Consider the following 13,657-nt stretch of genomic DNA (forward strand, 5'->3'; position numbering starts at 1 on the left):
ATGTAATGTCTATGTAATTATAAAACCTCTTCACTCAGTTTAAGAACTTTTTTGTATATTTTGTTTTATTGGGTGGGAAAAATCACCCCCTGTATCTTAATGGTCTTCTTTTACATAATGTTCTTGTCAAAAAACAAAGTTCTGAACCCTGTATTTCATATATTACCATTCCTGTGAAAACAACAAAAAGAATACATAGATGTTTATGAATACGTAGTATATTTTTGTAAACATATTTCCTTTTCCCAACCCAAAATGTGTTCCTTTTTGGTAAAAAATTCGGTTTGCATTTAATCACACAACTAGCATGAAAATGAGCTCAAGAAATAGTAGATGACTTGGAGAACGGGAACAGTGTGGCTACTGTTAGTACAAGGAGGGAAATATGTGTTTTACCATATGGCTTTTAAATATTTTTAAATTATATTACTTATTCTAACAATAAATAAATATTTCTTAACTATAGGTTTTTTCCTCTTTTTTTTTCTTTCTACCAGTTGTTTAATGAACTTGTTCAAGAGCAAGGTCCCAACCTAGATAGGACATCTGCCCATGTAAGTGGCATTAAAGAATTGGCACGTCGCTTTGCCCTTACATTCGGATTGGACCAGATCAAGACACGAGAAGCAGTTGCCACGCTTCACAAGTGAGTGAGCTAAATAAACACTCTGTTATATACAGTCTGGTTTACTGGAATTTACCAGAAACAACTATTATATGACCAATTTTTAAAGTGACAAATTTTAGAATTTTCAAGTTATGAGAACTTTAGAGGTTGTCTAATCTAGTGATTCTCAACCAGGAGGGTATTTTTAATTTGAAAAATAGTTACTTACTTCACACATTTTTTCATCTTATAAAGTATAGAAAGGAAAGTTTAACAGGATGTTCTTATCTGGTCTATTGGTGAGAAAGTGTTGTGGGAGACATCTGTTTAAAAGCACTGTGCAACTTCATTTCATAATGGACACCTCATTTCATAATGGAAAACTGAATGACAAAAAATTTTAAGTATCTTACAAAAACTCAGACACCTGCTTGGTACCATGACCAGCTCTAAGAACCAAATTTTCTAACAATCTCAGTATCTTTCCAGGGTATTCTGTTATCTCTAAAAGCTACACAGGAATTTAGCTTTGTGGGTGTTTAGCTATTTCTTATTATTTTTCCCAATATAAGTTGTGAAATACATGTTCACAATATAAGTTGTTTTCCACTGTAAATAATAAAATTAAATATTATTATGCAACTGTGTCATACAAATTAACATTATTTTACCATTTGAATTTGTCAGATTTTACTACCTTCAGTGATGATTTTGCTGCCTTCCCAACTATTTTTGAAATTCTAGCCCATTGAAGAACTATACTAGCTATTTGGAAGAATAAGACAATATTTTCTTTTATTTCAGGGATGGCATAGAATTTGCCTTTAAATACCAAAATCAGAAAGGACAAGAATATCCGCCTCCTAATCTGGCTTTCCTAGAAGTACTAAGTGAATTTTCATCTAAACTTCTTCGACAAGACAAAAAGACTGTGTAAGTTGCATGTTGCAGGACAAGTGGCTTTTATCATGACACCATTATAATTTTAAATGTTTAATTTTTGAGAAAAATCATCTAGATATAATTACTCTTGGTAACTTAGGCTCTGATTGGTTGTTTTAGGGCAGCGGTCCCCAACCTTTTTGGCACCAGGGACCAGTTTCGTGGAAGACAGTTTTTCTATGGATGGGGGGTGGGGGTGGGGAATGGTTCAGGTGGTAATGTGAGCTGTGGGGAGCGGCAGATGAAGCTTTGCTTGCTCACCCGCCGCACACCTCCTGCTGTGCGGCCTGGTTCCTAACAGACTCTGGGGGTTGGGGACCCCTATTTTAGGGGACTATAATTTTCTTTCAGACTTTTGTATAGTTTTTCTTTGATTGTTTACCTTTCAGTACCCTAGAATTTGCAAGTGGAAATGATTTCTTATTCTCTAATTCAAAGATCTATGAACACTGGCTTAACTATTGTGGAACACTTTCTTCTTTCCTTTTATATTAATTATATTTTAGTTTTATTTTGTTTTTGACTGGTTTCAAGAAGATTGAAGGTCCATTTCGCTTATAGTTTTCTTTAGGATGCTGTTCAAGTCTTCTATTTTCTTTTGTTCATTTGTTCTATCCATTACTGTAAGTGGGGTATTAAAGTCTCTAACTATTTTTACTGAATTGTTATTTCTCCTTTCAGTTCTCAGTTTTCACTTCATGTGTATTTTGGGGCTCTGTTGTTAGTTGTATATATGTTTATAATTGTTATGTCTTCCTGGTGGATTGACTCTTACTTATCACTATAAAATGTTCTCCTCTGTCCCTAGTAATTTTTCTCTTAAAGTCTATTTTGTCTGATACTAGTGTAACCACTCCAGCTCTATTTTAGTTACTATTTGCATGGTATAGCTTTCTTTCCATCCTTTCACTTTCTGTCTTTTTGCCTTTGAATCTAAAGTGTGTTTCTTATAGACAGCATATACAGGCATACCTCAGAGATATTGCAGGTTCACTTCCAGACCACCACAAGAAAGTAAATATTGTAATAGGTAAAGCAAGTCACCGAATTTTTTGGTGTCTCAGTGCATAGAAAAGTTATATTTACACTCCACTGTAGTCTGTTAAGTGTGCAATGGCATGATGTCTTAGAAACAGTGTCCATACCTTAATTAAAAAATACTTTATTGCTTAAAAATGCTAACCATCATCTTGACAATGCAGAGTTACTGCAAACCTTCAATTTGTATAAAATGTAGTATCTGCAAAGCACAGTAAAGCAAAGCACAATAAAATGAGGCATGCCTGTAGTTAGATCATGTTTTTTCTTTTGAAACAATCTCTGCCATAATAATTTCTATTTTTTATATGTCTGTGCCTTTGTTTTTCCCTTTTTATTGCCTTCTTTTATATTAAATGGCTATTTTCTACTGTAACATTTTAATTCCTTCAGAGATCTTTAATTATATTTTTTAGTTATTTTCATAGTTGTGGGTATGAAATACCATCTGCTATCATTTCCTTACTCTAATACATCTTTGCTGTCACACACTTTTTTTGTGTACATTGTCAAATACACATTTCTATGTTATTGTTCCAGTGACAGAGCAATGCATAGTTTTATACAATTGCTTTTTAAAATCAGTGAAAAGGACAAAAGATAAGTATATATGCAATTATATTGTCCTTTATGACTACCTGGTAATTACCTTCAGCACTCTGTTTTTTCCTGTAAATTCAGATTACTCTCTGATTTGTTTTTAGCCTGAAGAAATTCCTTTAGTATTTCTTGAAAAGCAAGTAAGCCAGCAACAAATTCTCTAAGCTTTTGTTCACCTGAGAGTGTTTTTGTTTCATCTTTAGCTTTGAAATACAGTTTTCTAGATACAAGATTTTGGGTTGATAGCGTTTTACTTTCAGCACATTGACTATGTTATCCTGCTTCCTTCTGGCCTTTACTGTGTCTGATGAGAAGTCAGCTTTTAAACTTATTGGGAGTTCCCTTGTGTGTAATGAGTTACTTTTCTCTTACTATGGATACTTTTCAAGATTTTTAATCTTTGGCATTCATCATTTTCACTGCGATACATCTGGTTGTGGGTCTCTTTGCAGCTATCCTGCTTGGACTTTGTTGAGCTTTGAAAACGTGTAGATCCGTGTTTTTCATCGAATTTGGAAGTGATTAGCCATATTTCTTCACATTTATTTCTACACCTTTCTTCTCCTGGTACTCCCATTATACATGTCAGTGTACTTAATGAATCCCACATTTCTCTCAGGCACTGTTCATTTTTCTTCATTTTTTTTTTCTCTCTGCTCTTCAGATTACATAATCTCTATTGATATGTGTTCAAGATAACTGATTTCTCTTCTGCCAGCTCAGATCTGTTGAGCACCTTTAGTGACTTTTTAATTTCCATTGTTGTACTGCAGAATTTCCATTTGATTCTTTTTTTTATATTTCTATCTTCATATTCATGTTCTCTATTTAATGAGAGATAGTGTTATTATACTTTTAATTCTTTAGACATGGTTTTCTTTAGTTCTTTGAACATATGTATAATAATTGCTTTGCAGTTGTGGGCCAAGTTTCTATTGCTTGGGGTTTTTTTCCTACATATGGATTACATTTCCCTGTTTCTTTGTCTCATAATTTTTTGTTGCAAACTGACCATTTTAGTTAATATATTGCATATGTGATACATTGTAAAATAATAATTTAGCTACTCTTGATATTCATTCTTTATCCTCCTAGAGATAGTTGTTGTTGATTGCTTGGTCATTTATTTGGAGTAACAGACTCTGTGAGGTCTGTTCTCTTGCAGTATGCAGCCTCTGCTGTCCCTACTCAGATCTTTTTTTCCCTTGTTTTTTTATTATTTAGCCTGTGTCAGCCCCTTATTAATCAAAGGTTGTGCTTAAACCTCCTTAGCAAGTTAGATTTTTACTGTTGGATGTGGGTGTGGCTTTTGAAAGCTGCTATCACAGTTCAGGTTGTTTACTTTGCCCCATGGTCAGCCAGGGGACCGGCAGCTTAGAAGGTCCCTCACTGATTGCTCCTGAGAAGGGCAGTCTTGGGCCATGTACAGTCTTCCAGACTAACAGGAAAACATGTGATTTAATTTATCTATGTTATTTATTTTAACTTTAATTTTTTAGAGCAGTTTTAGGTTCATAGCAAACATGAGGAGAAGGTACAGAGAGTTGCCATCCCATAGACCCCCTGCCTCTACATGTGCATAGCCTCCCCCACTATCAACAACCAACACCAAACAGGTTGTTTTGCTGGGGAGAGGGTATGCCAAGCTCCTCACGCCACCATTCTAGAAATCCTGCCCTGGTTTGAACACTTTAAAAGAAAATTCAATAACCTTTTTGAGCCAGACTTCTGATTTTTTTTTTAAACATTGGTATTTAAAAACAAAGAAAGGAGTAAAGGAAGAAATACACATACACCCTTAGTAATACATTTGCTTGTTTAAAAGTATTCCTGAGGGGCTTCCCTGGTGGCGCAGTGGTTGGGAGTCCGCCTGCCGATGCAGAGGACACGGGTTCGTGCCCCGGTCCGGGAGGCACATGCCGCGGAGCGGCTGGGCCCGTGAGCCATGGCCACTGAGCCTGCGCGTCTGGAGCCTGTGCTCCGCAGCGGGAGAGGCCACAACAGTAAGCGGCCCGTGTACCGCAAAAAAAAAAAAAAAAAAAAGTATTCCAGGAATTTGTGAAGCAAAACCTTAAATTCTCAATCCCTCTCTTTCTAAAGGTAACCACTGTTAATAGTTTAATGTGTGTCCTTAAGGATTCTTCAGAACCTTCAGAGAGAGAGAGAGCCTCAGGTTATGAAAAAAAAATTAAATAAGTGATGCATGAACTGCTTCCATAAAAATGACTGCTTCTTTTGTGTTTCTAGTCACTCATACCTAGAAAAATTCCTAACGGAACAGATGATGGAAAGGAGGGAGGATGTATGGCTTCCACTCATCTCCTATAGAAATTCATTAGTCACTGGAGGTGAAGATGATAGAATGTCCGTGAACAGTGGAAGTAGCAGCAGCAAAACCTCCTCAGTAAGGAATAAGAAAGGACGACCTCCACTTCACAAAAAACGAGTAGAAGGTAAGTGTGCCTTTATACTATGAGGCAAATAGTGTGCCTGATAGTATCAAGAAAAATAAAGTGGTAAATAATCCGTTGAAGCAAGATAATACTGTTAAGCACATTATTTCCTTATATGTTTCATATACACTGAGAGGTTCAGCCACAAAGATTGTAACAGACAAAACTGGACAGAAGCGGGTCAAGGAAAAAGAGCTTGAAAAAGCATTGAACACAGAGGAAGATAGGCACAGAGAAAAAGAGGAGACAGGAAGGTTTATAAAACTGATCCCCTTACCATAGATCTCTAATACGTTAAAATTTAAAATAAGACAGTCATAATGTTATTCTATCAAAATGCATCCTAATATAGGAGAGATTTTGGTAAATTGAGGATGGAACTCTGCAGCACAATGAATATACCAGAACAACTTTCCATTTCCACCACTTGGTTGGATAATTTATTTTTGTATATTAAATTAGTGATGGCCAGATCTGGTTTTTTAACCCTCATAGGCTATGGGGAACAGGGAGTTGAACTGTCATGAAAATGCGATCAATAATAGATATTCCTATATCCAAAAAGACTAAAGATTGCTTTATTAAACAAAGCATTAGTCTTAAACTAAGAAAACTCAAAGTAAAAATGCTTATTTCCCCAAATAATCTTGCTCCATCTCCATGCTTCTCCTAATAGAATCTCTCCAAAGCAAGAGAGGACAGTGATCTGCATCACGCTCTGTTGCCCCTGTTCACAACCTTCTGTTTACCTCTGCTGCTAAAAAATAGTGACTCATCAAAGACTTTGCTGAGATCTGCAGCAAAATTAATTAGAATTTAAGTCTAATGTTTCTTTCATCATTGGGGAGGCAGTATTAACTATTGATGAAGAGCACAAACTCTTAAATTCAGAGTTCTAGAATTCAGACCTGGCTTTCTCGTTTTTCAGCTGTGTAACCTTTGAGCATGTTACTGAACCTCTCTAAGCCTCAATCACTGATCAGATGAAGGATGATCTGAGTATCTGTCCTGTTAGCTATTGTGAATATTAAATTAGATACTTCCCCCAAAAAACTTAGCGCACACACAGTGATTACTTAGCACAGTGCTTGGCACATAGGCAGCATTTGATAAATGTTAGCTGCTGTTGTCATCATATAGTAATGCCCCTTTTCTTGCATCAGTCAGTAGATTAGGCTGAATGTATATTTTGAAGAGAATAAAAGATTTGAAAATATTTACAGACTTGATAGTAAAGTTTAAGATTACCTTTCAAGTTTCAGTTTTGGGGCTTAAAATCTTTTTGGCCCAGAAAATGAAAATACAGAACCCTGTCGTTATAGTATAAGATCCTGAACTGTTCTCTAAAGAATGATGCCAGTCATTTCCTTTCGGAAATGTCTTCTAGAGCAGGGTGCCCTTTTTATCAGGGCACCCCACATCTATTCCTCTATCTGTATTTTTTTTCTGCTCACAGCTTTTCTTAGATGTAATGGTCATCTTAGCCAGAGTTCATCAAATCCTTGCTATACCAAGAATGTGTTTTACGTGCATTACATCACTTAATCATTTATTTGACTAATATTTGTAAAGCACTTAGGTCAGTCCCTGGCACATAATAAATGCTGTATAGATGTTTTATAAATCAATTCTGAGTTCAACAGTATTATCCAGGTTTTACACAGAAGAAACCAAAGGCTTAGAGAATTTAGGTAACCATTTATCTATACATTAATGGAGCAGTTAGTATTATCGTCCTCAGGACGGAGAAGCATATATGGACCCAATAACCTAATTTGGTAATCATTAAATTGCAAAAAAGAAAACTTGCTCCATATCAGTTTCAAATTTACCAAGTAACTAAGGTAAGTTACATGTCCAGAACCCTTAAGCAACAGAGTTTCATCTGTTTGGAATGAAGATGAGAGAGCTTTGCAAGAAGTGTTTTCATTGAGGAATCTTGAGGGTTAGGAGGATCTCTTCAAGAAGAGTGAGTTCTTCCTGAAGTTACTCTTTTACCAAGCACCTTCCTAAGAACTGTACTAGATGCTGGAGATTGGGTATTAATTCCCAGTGAAGAAAGGGAGACAGAGAAGCAGGCAATTTCAGTTCAGCGTGGTGAGTGCTCTGATGGGCCAAAAACGTTCTTTGGAAACATACAGGGAGTGACCAAACTCGTAATGAATCAGGGAAAATTTTTCTGGAAAGGATGACATGTAGTAGAAAGCTGAAAGATGGTTTACCAGGTTAAGAACCTAAATAAGACCATTCCTATGATCATAAAATTTTAAGTGCAGCAGAGAATAAAAGTTTTGAATTAAATGTTGAATGAAAAGTGGTATGAAGAAAAGATGTAACATATCTTTGCTGAAGAGATTCAGTAGTGAGCTTCAGATCAGTGGAATGACCTTAACCAGACAATAGGTAGGTATTTCCAGGAACAGAAAAGCCTATCCAGAACATACATGTGTCTGACAAAATTTTAGAAACTGGAGAATACACTGAGAGAGAGAGAATGCTTGATGGCAAAGGAGGAGCCTCACATGCACATGTCTCTGAGACTTATTGGGGGAGGAAAAACAATGGGATTCATACTACATTTTGTGATTAAAATTCTTCAGAAGGAAACACATAGCAGTAATACTATTTTTTAAGTCTTCCCACATCAAGAAAATGCAGTTGACCTAGAACAGTGGGGTGAGGGGGAGCATTAGGGGCACCAGCCACCTATGGAGTTGAAAATCCGTATCTAACTTTACAGTCCATGTACTTGATTCTGTATCCGTGGATTCAGCCAACTGTGGATCGTGTAGTACTGGAGTACATATTTATTTTTAAAAATCTGCGTTTAAGTGGACCCATGCTGTTCAAACCGTATTGTTCAAAGGTCAACTGTAATTTAGAATTTTGTAGGTAGAACTTCATGTAGCATTTTATCAGGATTTAGATATGCAAATAATGCTATAAATAGTAATTTAATCTGTTCAAATCTTTATAAATGATCTTTAGAAGAAGGAAAAAATAGTGCCTGGTCTCTTGAAGAAACTTAAATCTAATTACAGAGATAACATATACACATGACAGATCACCTGCCAATGCAGGACAGTGTATAATTGAGCCCTAAGTGAGCGAGAATGATTTTGTTTCCTCTGGAAGCTAAAAAAGAATGGTAAGTTGGGGGCTGAGTGGGGTGATCAGAGAAGACTTCTCTAAAGAGGTAGAAGTTAGAGGCATGAAATCAGTGAGTCCCTCAATCCAGCCCCGCAAGTATAACCTGGCCAAAGAGTTACTTCTCTGGTGACCAGTGCCTAATTGTGTAACAGGATTTGCTGATTTCTCAGTAAAGGCCAGCCAGATTTTAAGTGCTGTTGCCTGGCGCCCCTCTAAGACCCAGTAAATAGGCCTTTTATTGCTTGAGCAAAAGGAAGGTTAGAGGGGTCTCTCTGGCTGGCCACATTCTTCCCCTTCTGTAGGGATGGAGGGACTTGGAAGAGATGATAATGTAGGATAGCTAACATTTGATGTTTACATACATTACCTTATTTAAGCCTTACAACTCAATGAGGTCAGTTACCAATATCCCCTTTTGTATATGAGCAGACTGAATTTTGGAAATTTAATAGCTTATACAAAGTCACACAAGTGAGTGGTGTAACTGGAATTCAAACCTAGGCAGTCTATTCCAGAGCCATGCTCTTTAAATCTATGCTATAACTTCTACCAGAGTTCATTCCACCCATGACACTCTGTGACCCTCATTAACTGGAATTTTACAGATGAAAGTCTGGATAATACGTGGCTGAACAGGACTGACACCATGATTCAGACTCCTGGCCCCCTGCCGGCACCACAGCTCACTTCCACTGTTCTGCGAGAGAATAGCCGGCCCATGGGAGAGCAGATTCAGGAGCCTGAGTCTGAACATGGTTCTGAACCTGACTTTTTACACAAGTAAGTAGTAAAAAAATTGTTTTCTTGGCATAAAACCTGCAACTGTTAAAGTAAGAAAAATTATTTCATCTGAGCGTATTGTTTTCTCAGTTAATGAGAAAACAAAACCAGAGTTTAAATAACTTATATTAGAAGATGTATAATAAGTCTGCAAACACTTGTGGATCTCAGTTCCTCAAAGTCTAGAGACCTATAGATGCATGGTATCTTACTAAGTGCTGATTTCATTTGGAGTTTGCAGATTCATTGGGCAGGTCTGTTTCTTCTCAGAGATTTGCCAAGAACACATGCAGGTTTACTTCCTTGGCGAGAGAGCCTAGAAGAGTCTCTGCTAAGGTTGTTCCTAGTCTGAACACCAAATAGACTATTACTTTTATCAGCCATTTAATTAATAGTACTTTGTCTTGGTTTATATTTTAAACTTGAACTGTTCATAGATTAAGAATTGTTAAAGCAGTGATAAATTCTGAGAATAGCGGTCCTTTCTGTAGGATAATCAAGCTCTTACCTTTTTTTTACTGCACTAGCGATTAAACTGTTTTCTAGTACCACGGCTCTGAAAATCTTGGAAAAGGCAGGGTGATGGCATGACTTTTGCTTTGAAAACCTTAACTTTTTATTTTCCATTCAACTTTGAAAGTCTGTAAGCTCCTCACTTGTGTTTCTGTTCATATTAGAGTAATGCTGTGAATTACTCTGATGGATAAGAGAGAATTCTCACTAGAACTCAACAAATTTAGCAGGTTGAAAATAGAAAGGGGCAGTGTTACAAGAATTCAGATCCTGGGTTTTCATAAGGAATCTTTGCTCTGAGGATCTGCCTTCTTCAAAGCTGAAAGGATCATCTTTGTCAGCCACTGCATAACTGGGCCATCTTAGAGGGTAGTTTGCCTTATGACCAGCACTCCCACTCCATTTCCTACTGGGGGAGGGGGGGTATCCTCCGTATTGGAGCCTTGCTTCCCTGACCTTACCATGTCAGTCCCTCCTGGCTGTGGTCTGTCGTCTTTTTCCTGCTACAGATTTATAGGTTGAATCAAGGTGGCAGCCTAACATGATATAAAGACAGCTGCTTCGAGAGAACTTTATGCGGCAGATTTTAGCTACCAAAAATCGTTCAAGTTTGCATCCCAAGAGTCATGTTGATTTTATGCAAGTGTCCACGTGCCAGTAAGGATAGAGTACAGGTGATTTGGCTCAGCATGTACCTGAGTCCAAACTTCCTCAGAAGGACTGAGAAAAAATGTGATCTACCCTCCCTTGTTCAGCTCTGGAGAGCTCTGAGCAACGAAGCCAGCATCATTCCTGTCCCTTCGGGGACTGAGTGTGCAGCTAGGAACACTTGTAAGTAGGGCAGCAGCTGGATACAGAAGTGTGAGAAGCGCTCTTGTTTAGCAGGGATTTGGGGAAAGAAGCTGATAATTTAAGCACCTGTTGGGGAGGAAAAAGTTTTCCTCAACCTTCTTAGGGCCCCTGGCTGGGTCTAAAGATTTAACTGACAAAGACAGATTAACAGGAGAAAAGCATACAAATTTTATTAAATTTTTACATGTACATGGGAGCCTTCACAAGAGAATGAAGACCTAAAGAAGTGACCAGAGCAGGAAGCTTTTAAGCCCTTTAGACAAAATTGTGAAGAAATGACAAGACAAACGAGTTTGGACTGGGGTAGTCCAACTAGGGCTAGGTAGTCCTCATCTTAACTAGGAAGATAAGCATTCGTTTAACAGGATTTGTTTGCACGTTCCTCTGCTGCCATCTCTGGGCTGATAAGAGTCTGTCTCCAGTAAAAGGAGAATTTATTTCCTGCCTTTAGGCAGAAAAGGGGGAACTTTTTCTGTGTTTTACTACTTCTTAATTGCCTTCAGCTCAAAACAGTTTTTATCTCAAAGAAGCATATTTTGGGGTGACATATTCTGATTGCCTTCACACCTAACAACTAGCCTCCACAGCCAGCTTCTCTTGGAGACTTAGGGATCTCCAGTTTACTGCCATTTCTGCAAAGACAGGTCCTTTGATAATGATCTCAACCTTGACCCTGGAATAAATCCAGCTAACTCCCCTTACATGGGGATTAGGCCAACCAACTATGGCTGTTTTAGCATGGGACTGATGACCTAAATTCCTCATCTGCTGCCACAAAATGAGTAATAGTACCCTCTCTTAGTCCTCAGATGCAGATCTCTTGGTTAGGCCAGCCGAAATTAGAAGACTTAAATCGGAAGGACAGAACAGGAATGAACTACATGAAAGTGAGAACTGGAGTAAGGCATGCCGTGTAAGTGTTACATCAAGTGTCACAAGAACATGATCACTGTGTGATGGTCATTTTGTGTAACGACTTGGGTTTCTCTGATGTTTGGTCTTAGAAGAGGAGTTAAAATCATAATTTAGGATATGCTATGCAGCGTAGGATAGGAATGGAGGACATGGGTGCTTGAGGCTTTCAGCATTTAAATCCTAGTGTGCAACTTGCCAGCCGTGTGGCCTTGGATAAGCTCTAAAACCTCTGTGCCTCTGGTTCCTCATTTGTAAATTTGGGATAATAATGGCACCAATCACTTAAGAGTTCTGTGGGAATTGATACATAGCTAGCTAGTAATATTGTTACTGCATTTAAATTATACTTCCTTCTGATGAGTTGAGATGAAATCTTGAGTTAACCAAATGAATGATTCTTAATTCCCTTAGAGTTCAATATCATAATTTGTGCAGTCTACTGGTTGTAATTGGAAGGTGTGCTTTCATTGGTTAAAAGACGCAGTGTAAGAGCCAGAACTCCAGGTTCTATCAGTCTGAACAGCTTTCTAACTATGCTTTTTCTGTATCAGTCGGGGTCTAATGGAGGAAGATGCTGAGCCCATCTTTGAAGATGTAATGATGTCATCCCGGAGTCAGTTAGAAGATATGAATGAAGAATTTGAAGATACTATGGTTATTGACCTGGTAAGGAAGTTCAATACATTTTTCTTCTGTTAAAATATGTGAAGGTGTTGGTGTAAGATGATGCTCTTGTTTTCAGAACCCCGTGAGAGGAAGAGGAGGAGGAGGTAACATTGACCAACAGTGGGCAGGGCCCGTGTAGCGCTTGTAGCACTTGTGGGCATTTGGATGAGCTTATGTTTTTCAAGCCTGTTTTCAAAGCAGTCAGATTTTCAATTCTGGCAATAACAGGAACTGGCTCCTTATTACCTTCATGAAAAACAGCTTACACTAGATCTTTCAGTATAGCATGTTCATCTGGCCTCTTGTACTTTAAATTGGAGTCTGTGTACACTGCATTCCAACATAGCAACCAAATGCAGAATATGGACCTTATTTGTTCAATGTGAAGAGACATGTTTAAAATAAGGAAATCTGAATATGGACTAAGTGTAGGTGATATTAAGAAATTTTCTTTGTCAGAAATAGTAATACATGGTAGTTATGTTTTTTAAAAGTTTTTATCTGTTAAGAGATACATACTGAAGTAGTCATACGTGAAATGACATGGAGAAGAAAAAAACAGGAATTCAATGGAACAAGATTGGCCAAATGTTTGAAAATTGTTTAAGCTGGGTGATGGGTGTATGGGAGTTCATCATACTGCTTTCTCTATGTACTAATTTGCTAGACTGCCATAACAAATACCATTGACTGGGTGGCTTCAACAGAAATGTATTTTCTCACAGTTCTGGAGGCTAGATGTCAAATAGCAAGGTGTCAGCAAGTTTGATTTCATTCTGAGGCCTCTCTCCTTGACTTGTAGGTGGCCATCTTCTCCCTTTGTCTTCACCTGATCTTTCCTCTGTGCGTGTCTCCTCTTCTTATAAGAACATGGATCACATTGGATTAGAACCCACCCATACGATCTCCTTTTACTTACCTCTTTAAATGCCCTGTCTCCACATATGGTCACATTCTGTGGTCTAGGGGTTAGGAGTTCAACATATTAATTTGGGGGGACATAATTTACCCCATAGCGTTCTGCTTTGTATGTTCTGAATTTTCCATAATGAAAAGGTTTGGTAAGAAATGTAAATGAGACCATATCCAATCTGTAACCCTCCCTCAACCCACCCATCAGTAGCTGTCCATCTACCTGCTC

At 37.8% G+C, this 13,657-nt stretch overlaps 1 protein-coding gene across 2 annotated transcripts in view; it reads left to right on the forward strand.

Annotated features, from left to right (window-relative positions):
• STAG1 (STAG1 cohesin complex component) overlaps nucleotides 1–13,657 on the forward strand; it is a gene marked incomplete at its 3' end in the record, with an annotated part of 421,944 nt that overhangs the window by 405,436 nt on the left and 2,851 nt on the right. For both annotated transcript variants that reach the window (XM_082655685.1, XM_082655684.1), the window contains exons 27-32: nucleotides 498–646; nucleotides 1,412–1,540; nucleotides 5,435–5,640; nucleotides 9,396–9,570; nucleotides 11,738–11,848; nucleotides 12,402–12,516. In XM_082655685.1, coding sequence (XP_082511811.1) covers nucleotides 498–646; nucleotides 1,412–1,540; nucleotides 5,435–5,640; nucleotides 9,396–9,570; nucleotides 11,738–11,848; nucleotides 12,402–12,516 — 885 coding nt within the window. The remainder of the gene's footprint in view (nucleotides 1–497; nucleotides 647–1,411; nucleotides 1,541–5,434; nucleotides 5,641–9,395; nucleotides 9,571–11,737; nucleotides 11,849–12,401; nucleotides 12,517–13,657) is intronic.

The sequence above is a fragment of the Grampus griseus genome (genome assembly GCF_964374135.1).
Source record: "Grampus griseus genome assembly, chromosome: 5".
NCBI classification, from domain to species: Eukaryota; Metazoa; Chordata; class Mammalia; order Artiodactyla; family Delphinidae; genus Grampus; species Grampus griseus.